The sequence below is a fragment of the Capsella rubella genome, unplaced genomic scaffold (assembly GCF_000375325.1).
Source record: "Capsella rubella cultivar Monte Gargano unplaced genomic scaffold, Caprub1_0 scaffold_5, whole genome shotgun sequence".
NCBI lineage: Eukaryota > Viridiplantae > Streptophyta > Magnoliopsida > Brassicales > Brassicaceae > Capsella > Capsella rubella.
Genome location: NW_006238919.1, coordinates 11,639,784 through 11,661,372, shown reverse-complemented (window position 1 = coordinate 11,661,372; position 21,589 = coordinate 11,639,784). Strand labels below are relative to the sequence as shown.

Genomic DNA, 21,589 nt, shown 5'->3' with positions numbered 1-21,589 from the left:
AATACATAAATAGAGATGAACCAATAAAATTCAAACATGTGGCAAGAGAGGTTTTTTAGAAAGTTGGCCAAGTTCTTTTTAGAGAATCGATTCTCTCTCTTTCCTCTTTTTTAACACATTTTCTATTATTTTAATAGTGAGAGATTGGTTAAAGAACCCCGTTGGGGTTGCTCTTAGTTCAACAAAATAACAATCATCCTCAGAAAAAAAAAACCACAAGAGTTGTGCTTGTACCCTTTTTTATTACTACTACTGCCGTCACAGCATCAATAAGAATTATGCTTCTGCTGCCTTGAAACAATTTTTGGATGTAAAGAAAAGGCACAAATCTAAATCATAGTTGCTGTTTAGAAGTGGAAGGCAATAAGATCTAAAGGACGAAAGTGAAAGTGAGAAAACACGGTCATCATTACTCTGACTAAGAAAAGTAAACGAGTACAATATGACCGGCGACTCCCGGTCCCGGTATACACTTGAGCCACCGACAAAGCTCCCCCTGGTTTACATGTAACGGCATCATTCACGACGACCGATCTTCACGGTTCGTAACGTAAACGATCCATGTTTTTCAATGCCTCGTTTAAAATTCTGCACTCACTCAGCCATTGCTTTTTCACGAGCCGTAGAGAGAGAAAAAGAAAGTGGCTTTTTTACGGTTTTCAAGAGAAAGAAAAAGCTCACTTTTTAGGAACAAAAAAAAAACGGGTTTCTTGGTGATCCCAAAGTGACAAAAAAACGGGTTTCTTGGTCTCGTTCTGTTTCTTCCTCGTGATTTCTCAGTCACTCGTAAATTTTCCGTTATTTTCATTTTCCTCTGTTTCCATCTTTTGTAGTATATAACTTCTTGTTCTTTTTTTTACTTGGAAACTGAAACATCAATCATCGTGTTCTAAAGGGTAATTCTTGAGTGAATCAAATCTAAATGATCAATATTATTGCTGTGAATCACTAGATACACAAGTGCATGCACTCATTTCTATTAGCAACTAGAAAATTGGGAGAATCTATTGATTGCTTCTGTGGGGCTTAACTTTTTTTTAGTATTATACTATAAAAGAACTTAATTTTTTTCATGTGGATTGAGACAAACCATAACAAGTGCCGATAACATTGTCGTTTTCCTTCTTATATCCTAACTTGCCTTGGATTTCAGGAATATACGCAACTGAGTTTTTGTCCTCTTCCTCTGTTTCAGACTATTGATCACAGCTGTTCTTTCTCATGCTTTACTCTGAAAGACTGAAAGTTGTTAAGTAACTGTTGCTTTGTCTGCAATGGAGAAAAACTGAAAAGAGTTTGGTGATGAAGGGAAGAACAACCAACAATGTTCAGACGAACCAATCTACGAAGAATGGGAAAAGAGATCAAAAGCTACAGAAGATGAACAGTGCTAAAAAATCGTCAGGGCAAGAAAGACTCAAGCCTTTGGATGAAGCTAAAGTCTCTGAAGTAGTAAGTGATGTTATAACACAGTCAAATCAGGAAAATAAAGATGTTACGAATGGGTCGTCAGGTCATTATCAAGAGTCCGAGACTAGTGTAATTGAAGAGAAAACCAAGAAAGAAGAGAGTGCAAATGGCTCTGTTTGTGGTTTTGTGAAAGATGATGAGGAAGAAATAAAGGAGTATGATACTACTACTAATTCAAAAACAGATTCTGTTCCCCTTTCGGAAACTTGTGAAGGTGTCAGAGAGGCTCATTTGGCTAAAGAAGTCGAAGATTGGGAAGATACTTCAAATGGTGGCATTAGCTGCGGAAGTGAGAACGAGGCAGGTGAGGATGAAGAAGTTCTGAAACAGAAGGTTGAGAGTTTGGAGACAAGAATTGAGAAACTCGAAGAAGAGCTAAGAGAAGTTGCATCTCTTGAGATTTCACTCTATTCGGTTGCACCAGAACACTCTAGCTCAGCTCACAAGCTTCACACCCCTGCTCGAAGAATTTCAAGACTCTATATTCATGCTTGTAAACATTGGAGTCAAGGAAAGCGAGCTACCGTCGCTAGAAACTCGGTGTCTGGTCTCATTTTAGCTGCTAAATCTTGCGGAAATGATGTTTCGAGGTAACACTATTTAAAGTTATGTGTGTATTAGCTTTTAGTAATTGATCTTCTCATATTTTTCTTGGTTCTTATGTATTAGGTTGACCTTCTGGTTATCGAACATCATTACTCTGAGAGAGATCATTTTGCAGGCATTTGGTAAAGCTAGTGTTCCTAGTCATTTCACAGAGACCTCTAAATCAAATGCGAGTGAACAAATTGCTTTAGGGAAGCCAAGAAGGAAGAAGAACCAATGGAATAAGCAGTCAAATGGTTTCAAGCAGGTTTTCGAAGATTGGAAAGAAATGGAAACCTTCACTTCTGCATTAGAGAAAGTAGAATTCTGGATTTTCTCTAGAATCATTGAATCTGTTTGGTGGCAGGTGAAAATTCAAGAAAGACTCCTTCATTCATTGTAATTTTAAGAAAGGTTCCTTCTTTGAAATATGTTCTTGTTCTCTTTTTTCAGGTCTTCACTCCTCACATGCAATCACCGGAAATTGGCGGTAAAACGATTGAGAAACTAATGGGACCTGTCTTGGGAGATCATGTTCAAGGAAGTTATTCAATCAACTTATGGAAAAACGCTTTCAAAGTTTCTCTATCCTGGCTCTGTCCAATGCGTGGAGCAGGGCATGAGTGCGGTTGCTTACCTATCTTGGCTAAAATGGTATTAAGTTTCTACATTTGAAAGTTCTAGCCAATAAAATACACTATGTAAAAGCTATTGGAATCTTAACTTCTATATATAAATTCTCTCTATATTGTGTAAAAGGTGATGGAGAAGTGTATAGCTCGAATTGATGTAGCCATGTTCAATGCAATTCTGCGTGAGTCAGAGCATCAGATTCCCACGGATCCCGTCTCTGATCCTATCCTAGATTCTCAAGTTCTGCCTATCCTTGCTGGAGACTTGAGTTTTGGATCCGGGGCACAGCTTAAAAACTCGGTACAACATCAAGAAACATAACCAGATTGTTATATTCACTTAACATGAGAAAGTACTAATGTTGTTGAATGTTGTGATCTCTTGCTTTTAGATTGGAAATTGGTCAAGATGCCTCGCTGAAATGTTCTCCATAAACACTGGAGATTCAGTAGAAGAAAATGATCCCATAGATAGCGAGAAATGCTTCAGTTTGCTAAATGAACTTAGTGATCTACTTATGCTTCCAAAAGATATGTTAATGGAACAATCCATCAGAGAAGAGGTTTAGTTTTGATATCTCTGTCACTCTTTAAGTTCTTGATTAAGCTTTTCTTATCACATAACATAGTTATTGAATGATGCATAGGTATGCCCATCAATAAGTCTTCCGTTGATAAAAAGAATACTCTGCAACTTTACACCTGATGAGTTCTGTCCTGATGGTGTCCCTGGAGCTGTCCTAGAAGAGCTTAACGCCGAGGTAACAATTTTTTTTTGCTTATATGTGCACTCACAATACTTTTTCTCTTCTTATAATATGTGCACTCACTATACCTTTTTTGTTTGTATCTCATAAGGGCATGTCGAAGCAGAAGTTATCAGGAGTTAGCTTCCCTTATGCGGCTCCTCCTGTTTCTTACATTCCTCCATCATCAATCAATGTAGCAGAGAAAGTTGAAGAGGTAGAAGGAGACATCTCTAGGATGTCGAGGAATGCGTCGATGATACAAAGAAAAGGATACACGAGCGATGAAGAGCTGGAGGAATTAGATTCTCCTCTTACATCTATCATTGAAAACGTATCGCTGCCACCAATTTTAACACAGAACAGTAATGTGAAGCAGCAAGTTGAGCAAATAGGTGCAGTGGTTACAAATGCAAGATATGAGCTACTTAGGGAAGTGTGGTCTATGTGAGTGATTGGAAGCCAAATATCGAGCTCTTTAGGGAAAACTCATTGTCACCATCTACTGAAACAAACCAAGTCTTGTCGAATTTACATGTAGCCGTAAGTATTTGATCCGATGAATATGCCCCCTAGCGAATTGTATTTAGCCTTTAGCTACCTTTTTCATGGAAATGTTCTTTTGTTCCTTTGTTGTTGCCCCTCCTTAAGAAACCATCAAAATTCTAGTAATGTTTTTCTTCTGACAACTCTGTCAACGTTAGACAAAAGGTGTTTTATTGGAATTTGAATCTAGCATGTCAGTTAAGACCAAGAAATGGATATAAATGCAAACAGAATCTGAGCACAAATCGTTGAAAACAGCTTATATACTTTGCAAGTGAGATAGAGCACAACACTGGATGAGGAAGAAAGAACAAAACCTAAATCTTTGAACTGTTCTAACTACATAAATTTCCCACCAGGATTCAGAAGCAAACAATATACAAGTAACTACATTTTAGTGAGCTCAAAGGAATTAGCATTAATTTCCTGAACAAGAATACTCTTCCAACATTGCTCTGATGGTTTTTGTATAAAACGCATAGATATAATAATGTGTAGAAAGAGAACTTGTAGTATTTAATTGTTTTGACGAAAAGAAAAGAAATTTAAAGGGTATTTTCTAAAAGTCCCACATCGACAAGTTAGAGAGCGTTGGTCATAAGCTTGGTAGTATAAATAAGAAGCTGTGCCTTCCGTTCAAATCATACCTTTCTCGGCCATTTGGCTAAGATCAAGTGTAGTATCTGTTCTTATCAGTTTAATATCTGGTATGTGAGCCATCGGCTTATTCGATATTAACTCTATTTTTTAAGGGAGAAAGCTCATGAAGATAGCTTGCTATCTGAGCTTTTGCGAGTCGCCCATGCGTTGCACTACTGCACGGGCCTGGCTCAACCCGCCAGTCTTATAGTTAGAAATTTGTTTATCAAAGTTTCTTTCCAATGTTGATACTTCAGACTGAAGTTACAATGGCTTTCCTGGAAGTTATAACTATTAACTACAAAAGGAATATTGTTGTGTGTGCATCCTATGGAGCTCATCTGATTCAAGATGCATCTCAACGCCAGTTTTTAAATTTCTCAACCAACCTGAGGGGATTTAGCCACTTGAATCATATTAAATTCTCCTCTTACATCCATCCATAATGAAAAATATTGCTGTCACCAATTTCCACACAGAACAGGAATGTGAAGCAGCTAGTTGAGTAGATAGGTGCAGTGGTTACAAATGCAAGATATGAGCTAATTAAGGCAGTGTGGTCTATGTGAGTGACTCGAAGCCAAATATCGAGCTCTTTAGGAGAAACCAAGTCTTGACATGTAGCCGTAAGTATTTGATCAGATGCATATGCTCATAGCGTATTGTATTTAGCTAATATATTTGCTACATTTTGTTTCCTGGAAATTTTGTTTTGTTTCTTTGTTTATTATCCTCCTCAAGATACCATCAGAGTACAATGTTTTTCTTCTGACAACTCTCTCAATGGTAGACAAAAGGTGTTTACTGGAATCTATAATGTCAGTTAAGACCAAGAAAAGATATAAATACAAACAGAATCTGAGCTCAAATCGTTGGAAACAGCCTATACTCTGCAAATGAGATAGAATCATAAACCTGGAGGAGGAAGAAAAAACAAAACCTAAAATCTTGGAACTGCTCTGACTACAACAGGATTGAAAAACAAACATTTATCAGCTCAGACTGTACCAAGAATTCAAGAAAGCTTCCTAATTCAAGCATCATTTTAGTGAGCTCAATGGAAGCAGCATTAATGAGTTTGCTTTTTATAAGTTCCATTTTTCTTCCTCTGGTTTTACATAATTCTGGGATCACTGGCAAATAACACAGAGAAATTAGAGAATAAAGATGAGTAGAAAAGAGAACTTGTAGTATTATTTTGTCTTCTTCATATGTGTTTGACGAAAAGAGGAAGACTAAAGGGTTTTTTTCTAAAAGTCCCATATCGACAAGTTAGAGAAAATTGGTCATAAGCTTTGTGGTATAAATAAGAAGCTGAGCCTACCGTTCGAATCATACCTTTCTCGGCCTTTTGCCTAAGATCAAGTGTAGTATCTGTTCTTATCAGTTTAATATCTGATATGTGGGCCATCGGCTCACACGATATTAACTCTTTTAAGGGAGAAGGCCCGTTAAGGTAGCTTGCTATCTGGGCCTTCGCGAGTCGCCCATGCGTTGCACTACTGCTCGGGACTGGCTCAATCCGGCAATCTCATAGTTAAGAAGTTGTTCATATCCTTCTTGCTTTCTGAATTGATAAGAATTGATCTATCAACAATAGTAGGTAATAAATGATGTCGGTTTCTGTCATTCAAGTCCGAAACATGCAAAAAACAAAGGATAAGTAAATATGTCGTTATCTATCCTGTGACCTTATCTATCTCTATTCATGGAAAATATTCAGACTGCAGTTAGTAGAAATTAACTAGCTTATGAATGTTAGACTGAAGTTACAATGGCATTCCTGACCTTGAACTATGGTTAGGAGCAATCATTTGATGCATCTCAACACCAATTTGTAGATTTCTCAATCAGCCTGAGCTCTTTAGCCACTTGAATCATGCTAGTCAGCGGGTCTCCTAAGTTGCTGCATCCAATGCATCTCAACGCTAATCTAAGAAAGGCTTTAACCGGCCAAGCAGCTGGATCACTGATATCTGAATCTACAACCTCTGCATACCCAAACTTTCTCAGTATCTTAGAAACATGATGGTGAAGCGGGAAACGAGCATCGTCATGAGGTTTGACGAACAAGTCAGCTAATGCTCTCAGCATATCCGAAGAGAGGGATAGCTCATCATCAACTTCCTTAATCTGCACAAGAGCTAGCATGAATGCTCCAAAACTGTGCATATCAGTTTTTGTGGTGACCTTTCCGGTTGATATGTAATCCGGATCAATGACAGGTAAGTTACATACACCAAGCCCATGTGTTCCCTTTAATGTGTTGTGCCTAAAGTCATGGTATTTTTGCAATGTATCATCATGAACAAATGTCTCTCCTTCGGGTATTGGGACACAGTTGCAGAAGTTCCCCAGCTTTGTGACCCCATTTCCATCTAAGAAAATGGTGAAAGGGTCTAGATTTGAATGGATGAAAGCCCTTGAGAATGCTGTGTGAAGGTAAGTCAAAGCGTTTGCAACCTCTCTTGCTATCTTTATCCTCCTCAGATCTCGCGGGTGAGATGCAAGCAGTGGACCAAGAGTTATAATCTCTGCATACTCAAAAACTAAGACAGGAGGAGTGAAGTCAAGGGAACAACCCAATAGCTTGAGGAAGTTCTTATGACCACTGACCATCGATGAGATGGCTATGTCGCGGCAAATCTCTTTGGTATCAAGTGTGTATTTCCCTTTCTTGATGAGTACCGGGCGGTCATCGAGCATACCTTTATAGCAACGGTAGTAAACATCAATCCGGGAAGCACGGTTACTTTGGGAGAAGTTATCTGTTGCTTTGATGATCTGATCATAAGAGTAGTTGTTGATGGGATTGCATTTTCCATCACAGCAATCAACCAGCTGTTTCAGAACAACCGCACCATTCTCGTTGACATTTCTCTGCCGTGTCTTGGCTCCGATTGTTTTCCTTCTCAACCAATCCATCTTATAGACAGACTCTACAAGGTTTCTTCTTTATAGCAAATGAAGACAAAAGTTCATCTGTGTGAAAACTTCCCATAGAAACTCCATTGACCCACCCTATATAGTTCAAATCATTGGAACTGCAATGGAGAAAGTAGATTATATTTCCGTAAAATAAATCCAATCCCACAATTTATGATCATCTATGATGTCCACAAAACAACTGAATTTTTTTTTCTGATATATGTTGCAATCAAAGAACTAATGAACACCAAAACTGAAAGGGAGATGCCTCGACAAGAACATGAACACTAATCTCTAATAATGTCTACAAAAATGAAAGTTGTACCTCAGAAGCGAAAGCACCATGAATGCTGCAGAATAAAGACAAGGAAGGAAGCCATATCATATATCATCAAAATAGGATTATATTAATTACAAAAAAAAAAGTGGTCGGCAAAGGAAAAAGTTGACTTTGAGAAGCATCAGACTCTGAATGTGTTCACACTTCACACTTGGTTTGTTTCACATTGAAGGCAAAAGTTAAAATATCCCAGCCTTGCCCAGTTAATCTGGGAAGCACGGTTACTTTCGGAGAAGTTATATGTTGCTTTGATAGTCTGATCTCGATGACTACTAGTAACTTCTGAGATTTGAAAGCTACGTAATCATCTACTATAAAATTACATGATAAACAAGCTTTTTGGTGTCAAAAACGTTGGTAGTAACTCATAAGTAGCCTTAATTGGCAATATAAATCAGCTCTAAGATTTTGATGGTCTTAAGAAGCTAAGCATCACTTGCAACTCATTCTTTTCTCTGCCTTAATAATAAAAAAATTGAATATCAGTTCATACATATAGATTTAATAATAATTATCATTATATATAATTGGGGGAAAAAAGAAGAAGATAAAAGTTTGGTTATTTATCCCAAGAATAACAAATATCATATTTTCCGGTTCGTGAATCAAGAGCACATACTCCATTTCTTCTTACGGTCCAAAGACAGTGTTGGCACTGATATCCCGGAACATTGTCTCTGCTATCTTTATAAATAGTAAAAGTATGTTTTTCACCCCCAAAACTAAATATACAATAATGTTCCGTTTCTCCCCATAACCACAGATTTCTCGTAAAGTCAGCGATTCTTATCGTCGCCCAAGGCAAAAATTTTATGTGATAACCAGTCTTCGAGTTCGACTTACTAGTACTACTCTGGCAATTCAAGTGTAGCACCATCCCATCCAGCTCGTTTGTTACGATCACTTGTATTATCGGGAATATGCTCCATTTATATATATCCTTCCCCACCACTACTCCAGTTTGAGACAATGCTACATTCAAGAGCGACGCTAGTATCACCAGAGTTATCACTTTTCTTTGGCAGCCCATTTTTTTATTTATTTTTTTATTTATTATTCTTTCTTAGCTTTTGTTTAATGGTTTGCATTATTGTTTCATTGCATTTCATACATTTATACTGTCTTTAATTTTTTACATGTTAAGTTGTAACTGAATTCGCGTTAACTAATTATAACGTTTGACTAGCTTCGGGTGGTTTATAATTAATTAAAGTAAGAAAAAAAACAACATTTACAGTAAGTATTAGCCTGTTCTTTTGATAAATTATTACCGTTTTGTATTATTTTGAAACAACACACCATTGTTAATGTTTACATTTAAAGATATAATTGTAGGTTATGTTAAAGCAAACATTATCCAGCTATTTTCTAAAAGAAAGTTTCCTATAGTGTGTATGTTATCGAAAGATTTAACTCCTTTGTTTGTTTCTTTTTAACATCTAATTATTTATGAATCAATTTGATTTTTCATGATGGTCATGATTCACACCAATAGACATGTAGTACTGGAATTTACAAGGACCAACCACTATGTCGTTTGAAAAAATGAATCCCACATGTCTAAATTTGTCTTCCCACAGTTTCGGATATAGAAAACGTCACTCGTCAAGATATATACATACTACACCGAATGCAATTTGATTTGATGATCTAGAAAGAGGGTCAAGGGTTTAAAGTTCAAACCAAGAAACAAATAATAAACTACTTAATTACCTTAGTCTATTACAAATATACAACAAAGGTGGGTACTGATCATTACATGATGATCATGATCCCCAAACCAAATCCTACAGCATGCCATCAAATGTTAAAAGATACTAACTCATAGAGACGCAAAACATGATGGAAGGGAATTTTATCACAAATCGTTAAAGACTAACTCTTAGCTCTTCTTCAAGTTTCTCAATTCTTGTCTCCTAACTCTCAACCTTCTGTTTCAGTAGTTTATCATCCTCACTTTTATCTTTGACGTCATCACCTGCCTCGTTCTCACTTCCACCTCTAATGCCACCATTTGAAGTATCTTCCCAACCTTCGACCTCTTTGACCAAATGAGCCACTCTCTTACCGACACTGACACCTTCACAAATTGCCGAAAGGCACTATCATGAGTATTTTACTCAAATACATTTTACTCCTAAGTTTTAGTTTCATATACATGCGAGTATATAAACCACATTGTAACAACTTATTTCATTAATGAGAATGTTATGATTTTTGGTCACTCTCTCTCTTCAGCTCTCTCTCTCTCTTACTCTTCATCTTCAACCTCTCGATTCATCATGTATCTGTGGTGATCTTGATATGGTATCAGAACCAGGTTTATTGGCATGCAAACCAACTGATGTGCCTATGGATCCTTATGTGACTTTGACTGGTGAATCTGGCTTACCTTTGGACACACCAAGATTATACCGAGAGTTGGTGGGACGACTTCTATATCTGACTATCACAAGACCTGACATAACCTATGCAGTACACAAGCTTAGTCAGTATATTCAAGCCCCGACAGATCAACATCTTCAAGCTGTATACAGAGTACTCAAATATCTTAAAGGCAGTCCAGGTCAGGGTCTTTTCTACTCTGTAGATACAGAACTTTGCATAAACACTTTTGCAGATGCTGACTGGGGAACATGCAAAGACACCAGAAGATCAGTTTCAGGATTTTGTGTCTATTTGGGAACTTCATTGATAAGCTGGAAGTCTAAGAAACAGCAAGTTGCAAGTCATAGTAGCACAGAAGCAGAATATAGAAGCTTGGCTGAGGCAACAAGAGAAGTTTTATGGATACAACAGCTTCTGCAAGCGTTTCATGTTCGTGTGATTACAACAGCAAAGTTATTTTGTGACAACAAGTCAGCTATATACATCGCAACAAATCCAGTGTTTCATGAGCGAACAAAACACATAGAGATTGATTGTCACATTGTCAGAGATCAGATCAAGCTTGGGAATCTTAAAGCTCTTCATGTTTCAAGTGAGAATCAGCTAGCAGATATTCTGACAAAGCCTCTGCATCCGAAGCCTTTTCACTCTTTGCTTGTTAGAATGTCACTTTCAAACCTTTATAATCCTACACTATGTTTGGATTCAAAGGTTTGCGGGGGTGTATCATGAGTATTTTACTCAAATACATTTTACTCCTAAGTTTTAGTTTCATATACATGCGAGTATATAAACCACATTGTAACAACTTATTTCATTAATGAGAATGTTATGATTTTTGGTCACTCTCTCTCTTCAGCTCTCTCTCTCTCTTACTCTTCATCTTCAACCTCTCGATTCATCATGTATCTGTGGTGATCTTGATAGGCACTTTGCATTAGCAGTAGCAACATACTCGTTGCCCTCTTCCTCATCATCATTATCATCATCTTTAACCAAATCACAAACAGAGCCATTTTGACTCTCTTCTTTCTTGGTTTTCTCGTCAATTACACCAACTTTTCTCCATTGCAGCCAAATCAACAGTTGCTAATAAAAATGAGTGCATTCACTTGTGTATCTAGTGATTCACAGCAATAATATTGATCATTAAGATTTGATTCACTCAAGAATTACCCTTTAGAACGATATGATAACGTTTCAGTTTCGAAAGAAAATGAAAAGATAAATACTTCAAAAGATTTGAAACAGATGAAAGACATTAACACATTAAGACATCACTAAAACTTTCTTAGAGGTTATCATACTTTCAAGAATATTAAATCTAACAAATGAAGGAAGACTAACTAAGAGAGTTTCTCAATCAATTTGAGCTCTTTGGCAACTTCAAGCATACCACTCACTGGATCTTCTTTCTTGTATCTTACACACCTCAAAGCTAACCTCAGAAAAGCTTCAACCTGTGACCGTCTCAGAACCAAATCATCATCACCACCACCACCAAAATCTTTCCATATCTCCTTATCAACAATCTCATCAAAGCCATTTCTCTCCACTACCTCGGACACATGATCGTTAAGGGAGATAGGAGTCTCTCCAGGTCCATTAAAGACAGCAGCTCTTCCAGACAACAAAACCAACATCACAACACCAAAGCTATAAATATCAACTTTCTCTGTAACTTTCATTGTCCAGTAATAATCTGGATCAACAAAACCAATCACACCTTTGACAGCATCTTCTACAAAGAGTTCTCCTTCTGGTATTGCAACACAGAACCAGAAATCAGAAAGCTTCGCCGTCCAATTCTTGTCAATGAAAATGTTCGTCGGATTTATATTCCGATGGATTATAGTCTCTGGAAACGCCGTGTGGAGATAAGTCACAGAACTAGCTATCTCTTTAGCAATCTTCAATCTCACTTTCCAAGGCAAAACCTCTCCGCTTGAGATTCCACCGTCTCTATTAAGCGGTCCGTGTTCTGTGTACTCACAGACTAAAACTGGAAGATCAAATTCCAGACAACACCCTATAAGCTTAAGAGCATTCTTGTGTCCACTCATCTGAGAGGATACAGAGATATCTCGATACGCTTCTGTGAAGCTTGAGAGATTTTGACTCGACCATTTCTTGATCGAAACTGGTCTGTCTTCGATCACGCCTCTGTACCAAATGAAATATCCCCAACTGGAGATAACTCGGCTCTCGGAGAAATTGTCAGTCCCTTTAAGGATTTGATCGGAGGAGAAGCAACGAATCGGATTGGTTTTGCCGTCGAACGAAGCGATTAGCTCCTCCAACAGAATCCCTCCGTTCTTCAAATCCAATCTTTTTTTCTTCTTCTCGTTCCTTCTCATTAGATGATTGGAGCAGAGAGTGAGAAGACAAATTCGAAAGTAAAAATCTTACAGAGAAAAATCGTAACTTTGGTTTTTGCAAAGGAGCAAACTTGATTTGTTCTTCTTCCTCACAACTCAGAAGTCAGAAGAGAGTCATAACTGAGTGGTCAAATTCCGACAAATTAGATATTTATATTTTATCCGTATCTTTTCAATTACTCGAAGCTTCACCCAATACATTTATATTATCAAATCTCCACCCCAATTAGACATTTCAATTTGATCCACATCTTCTTTACTATTACACATTGACCCAGAAAAAAATGTAATAGCTACTCTTTGCTCAATAATTGCTACTCTATGTCAAAGTGAGTATTGCTATTTCTGAAATAGTATCTCACAAAGCCTCAAAGGTATATATAGGACCAACGATAAATAAATCAGTTTGATCCAAATATTTTTTACTATTACAAATACATCCAATAGATGTTGTAAAATTCACTCTATGTGCATCTCTCAATCCTTTTTAGTTCCTTGGCAACTTCCATCATCTTTGGAACATCACCTCTATGGCCAGTGCATCTGAGTGAGAGCATAAGGACTGCTTCCATTCGCCGTATCTTGTGTTCTTCGGTTTCATCATCACCCATACTTTCCAATATATTTGGATCCAGCACCTCAAAGATTCTCTCCTCTTGCACAAATATGGATATTCTATCTGAAATCCTCATATTCATTACATTTTGTTTGTCTTCAAACTCTTCAAATAGACTCTCATCTTCACTGCAACAATAATCAACCACTCCATACATTCTCGTGAAAAAGTTTTGCAACAACACTCCAAAGCTAAAAACATCGGTATACTCAGTGATCAGTCCGGTGGCAGCATAGTTGTACTCAAGATAATCTAATGTTCCTTCTACTCTATCAGCATGAACCTTAACAAATGTCTCTCCTTCAGGAATTGAGACACAAAGACAAAACCCACTTAACTTTGCTGTCCCATTTGAATCCAAGAAAATGTTGGAAGGTTGTATATCGGTATGAATCATAGTTCTTGAAAACGTTGTATGAAGGTAAGAAACCGCGATTGCAATCTCTTTCACAATCTTTATCCTCATTCCCCATGGCAACAACATGTCCGGGTTTGGAGTATTATTGAAAGGTATACGTTCTGCATACTCACAAACTAAGACCGGATGCTCAAATTCAAGGCAACAACCTAACAATTTGAGGAAATTCTTGTGACCACTCACCATCGATGAGACAGCAATGTCACGACAAATCTTTTCTAATGTATCAGATTTGTATAAACTCCATATGGCTCTTTTGATTAGAACAGGACGGTTTTGGAGCATACCTCTGTACATGAACTCGAATCGAACCACAAGATTGCTCTCGCTGAAGTTGTCTGTGGCTTCGAGGATTTCGTTAGCAGAGAAGGTTTTAATTGGATTGGATTTGCCATTGCAAAGCTCGATGAGATCTTCCAAGAGTACCTTCCCGTTCTCTTGGAACAATCTTAGCCGTTGATTTGCTTCTAAGTTCTTCTTCAGCTTCTTCGTCGTCTTCTTACTCCAAAATCTCATCTTCTGATCATTCCTCAGCAAGTCAGCATCAAAGACTCGACGGTGAGACTGGTTCAAAGGAAAGTGTATGATTGATTTTTGTTTGTCTTTCTTTCGATTTCTAAAACATTTAAGGTCAACGAAATACAAATAATTAAAATATTAGTTGATATTTTAACCTTTAAAAATTTGTCTTTTTATCAGAACGATATAAAAAGTTGTTTGGGTCAATTTTTTTTGGTTAGATTTTTTTTTTGTCAGTTTTTTTTGGAGCTTAAATCGGCGATGAGATCATCTTGGAGAAGGAAGAAGACTGTGAAATGCGTCATCGAAGGAAGACCTTACACGATTAAAAGTTTTACAGAGTCAGAGTTTACAGCAGAGAGAGTTAGAGAGGTTTACAACGACATTGTCTTATCTAGTCGGGTAAGCAATCAAAGTAGTTTTCTCAAACTTCTGGGATGTTCTCTCGAGTTTCACCTTCCGGTTATAGTGTTTGAATACCCAGAGAATGGAGTTTTGAACGACCGAGGAGGTTTTGGTTGCGATGAGGCAACTTTGACTACCATCAACCTTTACGAGCATTTCTTCATTGATCTGAAAAAGATTATGGAGTTCTGGAGAAACAAGGGCAAAGAGAGGAAGGAAATACTGATCTTTAATGGAATCGATGGTGAAGAAGCTTAGGTGGAATCTGGGATCTGGGCCGTCCAGGAAAAGGAAGAAAAAAGACATTCAGAAAGAAAGGTGGTTCTTGGCCAATGGAAGAATCTTCTTGAAAGAGCTTATTGCTGATTGTGACGGTAAATCCATTCCTATACTCAGCTTTTCTTCTGACCAGATCCTTCAAGCTACCAATAACTTCGATTCCAGTTGTTTGGTCTCTCGAGAAGCCCTCTACAAGTGGTATAGAGGTATCATTAAGGATAAGTCTTACATGATTAAAAAATTCATCGAGGATAGAGTTATAGAACGTGGAGTTGGAGAGGCTTACAATGAAATTGTTTTGTCTGCTCGGATGAGCAACCACAGCAATTTTCTGAGATTATTTGGATGCTGTTTTGAGTTTAGTTTTCCGGTTTTCGTGTTTGAAGATGCAGAATATGGAGCTCTGAATTGGCAAGGACATATTATGGTTAACGGGGAAGGATCTATATTGCCATGGAGTGTTCGGTTGAAGATCGGAAAAGAGATTGCAAATGATGTGACTTATCTTCACATGGCCTTCCCTAAGATCATTATACATAGAGATATTAACCCAACCACAATTTTCTTGGACAAGAATTGGACCGCAAAGTTGTCTAATTTCTCACTCTCCGTTACACTCCCTGAGGGAAAGTCAAGAATAGAAATTGAAGGCGATCAGGGAACATTTGGGTACCTCGATCCTTTAAAATTAACATCAAACGTTGTGACATAATATACTGATGTTTACAGCTTTGGAATCAGTTTGTTGAATGTTCTCACCGGAAAACCATCTTACTCTTGCACTGGACCTGATGAGAGTTACGAATGTATTACTGACTATGCCAAATACTTATATGAGAATGGGAAACTCGATGAAGTAATTGATCTAATCATGATTGAAGAAGGCATCACAAGTACTCAAAGATTGCAGGTGGAAGCTTGTGTGGTGCTTGCTTTGAGCTGCTGCAAGGGGAGAGATGAAGACAAACCAAAGATGATCCAAGTAGCTAAAGAACTCAAGCGGATTGAGCGAATAGAGCAGTCCCTAGATGTTACATCTGGATTTTTAAAGCCTGAGATGCTGGAAGATGGGTCAAGCATGGTCAAGTGGACAAAGAAATTCGGAATCAAGATTGAGATCATGGTCATACTAAGTTTCTGCATCACTGGATTTCTTATTGCATTACTTTTTGGGTAAAGCTTTCGAACATGTAGAATGGTTCTAAAGTTTCCGTAGAATTTGGGCTAAGTTTCTGTATCACTGGATTTCTTATTGAACTAAGGCGTGTGTTTCTAAGCTGAAATCCTATAAGCATTTATGTTTGGAATTTGGGTTTGAATACATTAAAACTAATTTCTGTATTGGGCGGCAAAGATGTAACTTCATGAGTCTTCTGCGTCGATCATTTACACTACATATATGATTTCAAAAATTGCAGATTTTCCGCTTCAGAAACAACTTTTACTTCTCACAAGGAGGCAACTGCTTAACATTATTTACATGTAAAGATGCTTTTGAACTGACCACCAAGTGAACATGTTTCTTACTCTAACACTGCTGGCACTTATGACGCTGAGATACCAAGATGGAACATGAACCCTGGATTTGAGTCTCAAACTACTGTTACATGGCCACAGAGGTTTGAAAACAGAGAAATACATTTTATGATGGGGAGGGTTTTAGTTCTAGACTTGGACACAAAGAGTGATTTGTCACAATTTTAGAGTTTGTTTGGGACTTAAGACGCTTTGACAAGTCCTTCTATGGAGCTGAGTATTTTTGACCAAATCGACCATCTTTCAAACTGGGAAAAGGTACTGTCTTTTGTATTAAAAGTTTGGTTTTAAGAAGCTTTCTCTAAGAAAATCACCAAGAATTTATCTATATTAGTTAAATGGAATCGATGGGGAAGAAATTGAAGCAATATCTGAGATCGGGGTCCACGAAAAAGAAGGAAAGATGGTTCTTGGAGAACGGAAGCGTTTTCTTAAAAGAGCTCATCGCTGACTGTAATGGTAAATCCATTCCTATACGCAGCTTTACTTCTTCTCAGATCCGTAAAGCCACCAAGAATTTCGATTCCAGTTGTTATGTCACTGAAGAAGGTTTCTACATATGGTACAGAGGTGTAATCGAAGATAGATCTTACATGATCAAGAGATTCTCTGAGTATAAAGTTACAGATCGCAGAGTAGCAGAGGTTTACAAAGACATAGTCTTGTCTGCTCGGATGAGCAATCATAACAATTTTCTTAAACTATTAGGATGTTGTCTTGAGTTCCCTTTTCCGGTTCTTGTGTTTGAAAATGCTGAACATGGATTTCTGAATCATCGAGGAGGTGTTACGGTAAACGGGCATGAATCTTTATTGCCTTTGAGTTTAAGGTTGAAGATTGGGAAGGAGGTTGCAACTGCTTTGGCTTATCTTCACATGGCGTTTCCTAAGATCATCATATACAGAGATGTTAAGCCAATGCATGTTTTCTTGGACAAGAACTGGACTGCAAAGTTGTCTGATTTATCTTTCTCAATCTCGCTCGATGAGGGAAAATCACAGATAGAAGCTGAAGACGTGCTGGGTACATATGGGTACCTTGATCCATTATACTTTGCAACCAGACTTGTGACGGAATATACCGATGTGTACAGCTTTGGAGTCTTTTTGATGGTTGTTATGACTGGCAGATCGGTTTACTTCACCGGATCTGATGGGTATCCTCTAGGTATTCTTGGATATGTGAAAGGCTTATATGAGAATGGGAATCTCAGTGAAGTAATATGTCCTATGATGATGAAAGACATTACGAATGCTCAAAGATTGCAGGTGGAAGCTAGTGTTTTACTTGCACTGAGATGCTGCGAGGAGAGGGATGATGACAGACCGAAGATGATTCATGTAGCTAAAGAACTCAAGCGGATTGAACATCATTGTTAAAATCCTAGCTAGAGATCATCTTTATCCCATTACTCTGGAAAGTTTGGAACGCATATGATTACGGACCTGAAGAATGCCAAAGAGCTTTGAAGTGTTAGAAAGACTGATCAAAACGTCTGTCTGTGAACCAAACAATGTCTACTCTTTGAAGAGTTGTCTAAAAGTGTTTCCTGTATATGATCTTTCTCTGTTTTTCAGATTTCTCTCGTATCTTTGTTGATATGCAACATGAGCCTAGATGACTAGATTTCAGAATTGCCCTGATGGCGGCGTAAATGACACTGCAAAGTTATCTCTGCATCATTAATTTCAGAACTTACAAAGATGATTTACAGTACCCACTCACATCTATTCCACCAGCGTTTTCCTTAGGTATATCATAGAAATTGCTTATCATGGAAACAAGAACCGCTTCTGTTTAACAGGAAATTGCATTATAAATCCAAAACAATGGGATACATAAATGCACAGATACATAGATATATGTATGTATCTGTAGATGATATTTCTTTTCAGGCGTTTTTAGTGCAAGCATATATAGAAAAAGCACACTACACTCATACAAGGTCAAAGTTCACGTCATATGTTTCTCCGAGCTTTTCTGAACAATTCCTATATGTAACGAATCTGAGTTCCACACTTCAGGTAGAATTTTTTTATTCAAACTCTTGACTTCACACTCCAAGAACACAAAAGAAACCTCTTTAGCTAGACTCTTTCAATGATGTCTCAATCCGCTGGAGTCCATAGCTACTTGGATCATCTTTAAACTTTCTTCTTCTCTTCCTCGCAGCATCTCAGCTCAAGTAGGCAACACAAGATGAACACCTTTTTGCGGTTTCATTTCCCGCCGTTGACTATTTGTTCATACCGTTGACATTTTAAGAAATGTTTTTGAGACTTTAGTTTATAGATTTCTAGCTAGGATCTCCAAATAATGTCTGAATCTGCTTGAGTTCTTTAGCTATTTGTATCATCTTCGGTCTGTTGTCATCTCTCAGCTCGCAACATCTTAGCGCCAACACCACACATGCTTCCACAAGCACTTTTTGAGCACTTGTAATGTCTTCCATCACCTTCGGATCTATTAGTCCATCGAGCTGCCCATTCTCATGAAAGCCTTTCACGTAGCTAGCAATATGTTTGTAATCTCCATCAGAGCTAGTGGATGCAAGGGCTGGTTTACCAGTGAGAATAACCATCAAGAAGACTCCAAAGCTATACACATCGGTATATTCCGTCACCACTTTCGTAGTATAGTATAAAGGATCGAGGTACCCGACTGTTCCCTGGATGCATTCAACTTCCATTCTTGATTTCCCCTCAGGGAGGTTTATGGAGATGGAGAAATCAGACAACTTTGCCGTCCAATTCTTGTCCAGAAAAACATTCCTTGGCTTAATGTGTCTATGTATGAGGATCTTGGGGAACGCCATGTGAAGATAAGTCAGAGCATTTGCAATCTCCTTTCCAATTTTCAACCGCAAACTCAGAGGCAATAAAGAGTCTTCACCGTTAATGGTAACACCTCCTCGGTGATTCAAAACTCCATGTTCTGCATATTCAAACACAAGAACCGGAAGACTAAACTGGAGACAAAGTCCTGATAGTTTAAGAAAGTTGTTGTGGTTGCTCATCCGAGCAGACAGGACAATTTCGTTGTAAACCTCTGCTACTCTGTAATGTGTAACTTTATACTCGGAGAATCTCTTGATCATGTAAGATCTATCTTCGATGATACCTTTGTACCAAACGTAGAACCCCTCTGCGGTTACAAAACAACTGGAATCGAAGTTACTGGTGGCTTGCAGGATCTCGGAAGAAGAAAAGCTGCGTATAGGAATAGACTTACCATTACAATCAGCTATAAGTTCTTTCAAGAAGATGCTTCCGTTGTCCAAGAACCACTTCTCTTCCTGAATGTTCTTTTCTTTTTCCTTTCTTCTCTCGGATGATCCAGATCTCAGACTCTGCTTCAACTTCTTCAACATTGATTTCATCTAAACAAAGTTTATTGTTTCAGTTTTCCTCTTCGGACAAAAAGGACTTAGTATCTCTATGCATACAAAATTCCAACCATTGACATTTTGACAGAGACTCATCAGTCATCACACTTAGTTATCCACCGTTTGTCGTAGAAAACTTTTGGTATAGCGTGTTGTTGTTGTTGCCCACTTTATATCCATTGTTGGGCTTTATTTTTGCATAGGCCCTTATACTTGGCCCAATACAAATTCCACAGTTCTCAGAGTTCACTTGCTTCTTTTCTAGTCTGAAGTCAGCTAAGAACAGACTTTTGATTTTCCAGAAGCTTTTTAGGTAAGAAAGGTGTCCTCTTTATTCAACTCACTAGTCACCGACGAAAGGTCAATACTTCCTATGGGGGAACCATCATCTTTGTCACCAAAGAATTAGAAATTTGATAAAGGAAATTAATGAGGAAGCAGTATCTGAAATCTGGGTCTGGGACAAGGAAGGAGAAGGACAAGAAGAAGAGATGGTTCTTGGATAACGGAAGCATCTTCTTAAGAGAACTTATCGCTGATTGTAACGGTAAATCCATTCCTATTCGCAGCTTTTCTCCTGATCAGATCTTGAAAGCCACCAACAATTTCGATTCAAGTTGTTTCGTCTCGCAAGATGTATACTATAAGTGGTATAGAGGTCAAATCGAAGATAGGCCTTACATGATCAAGAGATTCGCCGAGGATGAAATTACAGGACACAGAGTTGAAGAGGTTTATAATGATATTGTCTTGTCTGCTCGGATGAGCAATCACAGCAACTTTCTTAAGCTGTTAGGATGTTGTCTCGAGTTTCCTTTTCCGGTTCTTGTGTTTGAATTTGCAGAACATGGAGTTTTGAATCAGCGAGGAGGTATTGTGGTTAATGGTGAAGAATGTTTATTGCCATTGAGTTTGCGGTTAAAGATTGGGAAAGAGATTGCCAATGCTGTGACTTATCTTCACATGGCCTTCCCTAAGATCATCATACATAGAGATGTTAAACCGATGCACGTCTTCTTGGACAAGAACTGGACAGCAAAGTTTTCTGATTTATCTTTCTCAATATCTCTCCCTGAGGGCAAATCAAGAATAGAAGTTGAATGGATCCTGGGAACAGCTGGGTACCTCGATCCGTTGTATTATGCCACCAGTTTTGTGACCGAATATACGGATGTCTACAGCTTCGGGGTCTTTTTGCTGGTTATTCTCACTGGCAAACCGGTTGTCTTCACTGGATCTGATGGAGATCCCCAAGGTGTTCTTAGCTATGTGAGACGTTTATTTGAGGATGGGAAGCTTGATGAAGTAATAGATCCAATGTTAATGAAGGATATCTCAAGTGGTCAAAGGTTGCAAGTGGAAGAATGTGTGGTGTTTGCTTTGAGATGTTGCGAGGAGAGAGATGAAGACAGACCAAAGATGATCCAAGTAGCTAAAGAACTCAAGCGGATTGAAACATCACTGAGAAATTCTAGCTAGAGATCCTCTAGGAACTTGATGAGATATACTTTGAGATATCCTCATAGAGATGGCATCACAAGAACATGGCTGAAGAAGATGGAAGTATTATTGGTGTCCAAAAGAAGAGCTAGTTTAAGTTACTTGAAATATGTATAGCTAAGTAAAATGTCCTTGGATTATGTAGTGTAGAAATTCAAGAGTCTCCGATTCAAAAGTTATCTTGGAAGAAATCTCGAAAATGAGAAGATCCTTACAACTTTTTACTACTAAAAACTGTATAAGAAATAGTTTTGTTTCGAGTCTCACTAGAAATATTTG

The 21,589-nt window shown here is 38.0% G+C and overlaps 8 protein-coding genes, 2 non-coding genes and 1 pseudogene across 14 annotated transcripts; 6 read left to right on the top strand and 5 right to left on the bottom strand.

Moving 5' to 3' along the window:
- The first annotated feature begins 522 nt into the window (after positions 1-522).
- On the top strand, positions 523-4,122 carry LOC17885615. 3 transcript variants are annotated; one of them, XM_023782834.1, is made up of 8 exons: positions 523-541; positions 1,196-2,060; positions 2,140-2,422; positions 2,509-2,709; positions 2,815-2,988; positions 3,080-3,250; positions 3,335-3,448; positions 3,546-4,122. In XM_023782834.1, the coding sequence occupies exons 2-8, from the start codon at positions 1,303-1,305 to the stop codon at positions 3,882-3,884; spliced, it is 2,040 nt and encodes a 679-aa protein (XP_023638602.1). In that variant the 5' UTR covers positions 523-541; positions 1,196-1,302; the 3' UTR covers positions 3,885-4,122. The 3 variants fall into 3 exon arrangements, with proteins under 3 accessions (XP_023638602.1, XP_023638601.1, XP_006290682.1); XM_023782833.1 differs by lacking the exon at positions 523-541 and adding an exon at positions 832-896; XM_006290620.2 differs by lacking the exon at positions 523-541 and having other exon boundaries at positions 1,098-2,060.
- A 500-nt stretch (positions 4,123-4,622) lies between these two features.
- LOC111830808 lies at positions 4,623-4,818 on the top strand. The gene has a single exon (XR_002834137.1). It is a non-coding gene; the product is annotated as a U2 spliceosomal RNA (small nuclear RNA).
- A 527-nt stretch (positions 4,819-5,345) lies between these two features.
- On the bottom strand, positions 5,346-8,009 carry LOC17884710 (non-functional pseudokinase ZED1). 3 transcript variants are annotated; one of them, XM_023782707.1, is made up of 3 exons: positions 7,872-8,009; positions 6,407-7,662; positions 5,346-6,185 (listed from the first exon to the last, which is right to left on the bottom strand). In XM_023782707.1, the coding sequence occupies exon 2, from the start codon at positions 7,541-7,543 to the stop codon at positions 6,443-6,445; it is 1,101 nt and encodes a 366-aa protein (XP_023638475.1). In that variant the 5' UTR covers positions 7,544-7,662; positions 7,872-8,009; the 3' UTR covers positions 5,346-6,185; positions 6,407-6,442. The 3 variants fall into 3 exon arrangements, with proteins under 3 accessions (XP_023638475.1, XP_023638477.1, XP_006291346.1); XM_023782709.1 differs by lacking the exon at positions 5,346-6,185 and adding an exon at positions 6,228-6,241; XM_006291284.2 differs by lacking the exon at positions 5,346-6,185 and having other exon boundaries at positions 6,279-7,662.
- LOC111830809 lies at positions 5,953-6,144 on the top strand. Its single transcript, XR_002834138.1, has one exon. It is a non-coding gene; the product is annotated as a U2 spliceosomal RNA (small nuclear RNA).
- Positions 8,010-8,516: 507 nt separating the features above from the next.
- LOC17885358 lies at positions 8,517-8,935 on the bottom strand. Its single transcript, XM_023782825.1, has 2 exons — positions 8,816-8,935; positions 8,517-8,661 (listed from the first exon to the last, which is right to left on the bottom strand). Exons 1-2 carry the CDS (start codon positions 8,914-8,916, stop codon positions 8,517-8,519), a joined length of 246 nt encoding a protein of 81 aa, XP_023638593.1. The 5' UTR covers positions 8,917-8,935.
- Positions 8,936-11,478: 2,543 nt separating this feature from the next.
- LOC17885748 (non-functional pseudokinase ZED1) lies at positions 11,479-12,704 on the bottom strand. Its single transcript, XM_006291396.2, has one exon. It carries the CDS (start codon positions 12,629-12,631, stop codon positions 11,621-11,623), a length of 1,011 nt encoding a protein of 336 aa, XP_006291458.1. The 5' UTR covers positions 12,632-12,704; the 3' UTR covers positions 11,479-11,620.
- Positions 12,705-12,974: 270 nt separating this feature from the next.
- Positions 12,975-14,253, bottom strand: LOC17886408 (non-functional pseudokinase ZED1). Its single transcript, XM_006291187.2, has one exon. The coding sequence runs from the start codon at positions 14,200-14,202 to the stop codon at positions 13,117-13,119; it is 1,086 nt and encodes a 361-aa protein (XP_006291249.2). The 5' UTR covers positions 14,203-14,253; the 3' UTR covers positions 12,975-13,116.
- Positions 14,254-14,822: 569 nt separating this feature from the next.
- LOC17887155 lies at positions 14,823-16,230 on the top strand (annotated as a pseudogene).
- A 257-nt stretch (positions 16,231-16,487) lies between these two features.
- Positions 16,488-18,026, top strand: LOC17886781 (non-functional pseudokinase ZED1). Its single transcript, XM_023782878.1, has 2 exons — positions 16,488-16,683; positions 16,760-18,026. Exon 2 carries the CDS (start codon positions 16,764-16,766, stop codon positions 17,802-17,804), a length of 1,041 nt encoding a protein of 346 aa, XP_023638646.1. The 5' UTR covers positions 16,488-16,683; positions 16,760-16,763; the 3' UTR covers positions 17,805-18,026.
- Positions 18,027-18,260: 234 nt separating this feature from the next.
- On the bottom strand, positions 18,261-19,836 carry LOC17885576 (non-functional pseudokinase ZED1). The gene has a single exon (XM_006292551.2). It carries the CDS (start codon positions 19,802-19,804, stop codon positions 18,722-18,724), a length of 1,083 nt encoding a protein of 360 aa, XP_006292613.1. The 5' UTR covers positions 19,805-19,836; the 3' UTR covers positions 18,261-18,721.
- A 275-nt stretch (positions 19,837-20,111) lies between these two features.
- LOC17886300 (non-functional pseudokinase ZED1) lies at positions 20,112-21,576 on the top strand. The gene has a single exon (XM_006292859.2). The coding sequence runs from the start codon at positions 20,240-20,242 to the stop codon at positions 21,287-21,289; it is 1,050 nt and encodes a 349-aa protein (XP_006292921.1). The 5' UTR covers positions 20,112-20,239; the 3' UTR covers positions 21,290-21,576.
- Positions 21,577-21,589: the final 13 nt, after the last annotated feature.

Coding starts and splice junctions, on each gene's coding strand:
- LOC17886781 (XM_023782878.1), top strand. CDS start 16,764: ATGGAATCGATGGGGAAGAAATTGAAGCAATATCTGAGATCGGGGTCC.
- LOC17885576 (XM_006292551.2), bottom strand. CDS start 19,804: ATGAAATCAATGTTGAAGAAGTTGAAGCAGAGTCTGAGATCTGGATCA.
- LOC17884710 (XM_023782707.1), bottom strand. CDS start 7,543: ATGGATTGGTTGAGAAGGAAAACAATCGGAGCCAAGACACGGCAGAGA.
- LOC17885615 (XM_023782834.1), top strand. CDS start 1,303: ATGAAGGGAAGAACAACCAACAATGTTCAGACGAACCAATCTACGAAG. Junction 2,423..2,508: donor TTGAATCTGTTTGGTGGCAG/GTGAAAATTCAA, acceptor CTCTTTTTTCAG/GTCTTCACTCCTCACATGCA. Junction 3,251..3,334: donor AACAATCCATCAGAGAAGAG/GTTTAGTTTTGA, acceptor AATGATGCATAG/GTATGCCCATCAATAAGTCT.
- LOC17885358 (XM_023782825.1), bottom strand. CDS start 8,916: ATGGGCTGCCAAAGAAAAGTGATAACTCTGGTGATACTAGCGTCGCTC. Junction 8,662..8,815: donor GTGGGGAAGGATATATATAA/ATGGAGCATATT, acceptor AGAATCGCTGAC/TTTACGAGAAATCTGTGGTT.
- LOC17886300 (XM_006292859.2), top strand. CDS start 20,240: ATGAGGAAGCAGTATCTGAAATCTGGGTCTGGGACAAGGAAGGAGAAG.
- LOC17885748 (XM_006291396.2), bottom strand. CDS start 12,631: ATGAGAAGGAACGAGAAGAAGAAAAAAAGATTGGATTTGAAGAACGGA.
- LOC17886408 (XM_006291187.2), bottom strand. CDS start 14,202: ATGAGATTTTGGAGTAAGAAGACGACGAAGAAGCTGAAGAAGAACTTA.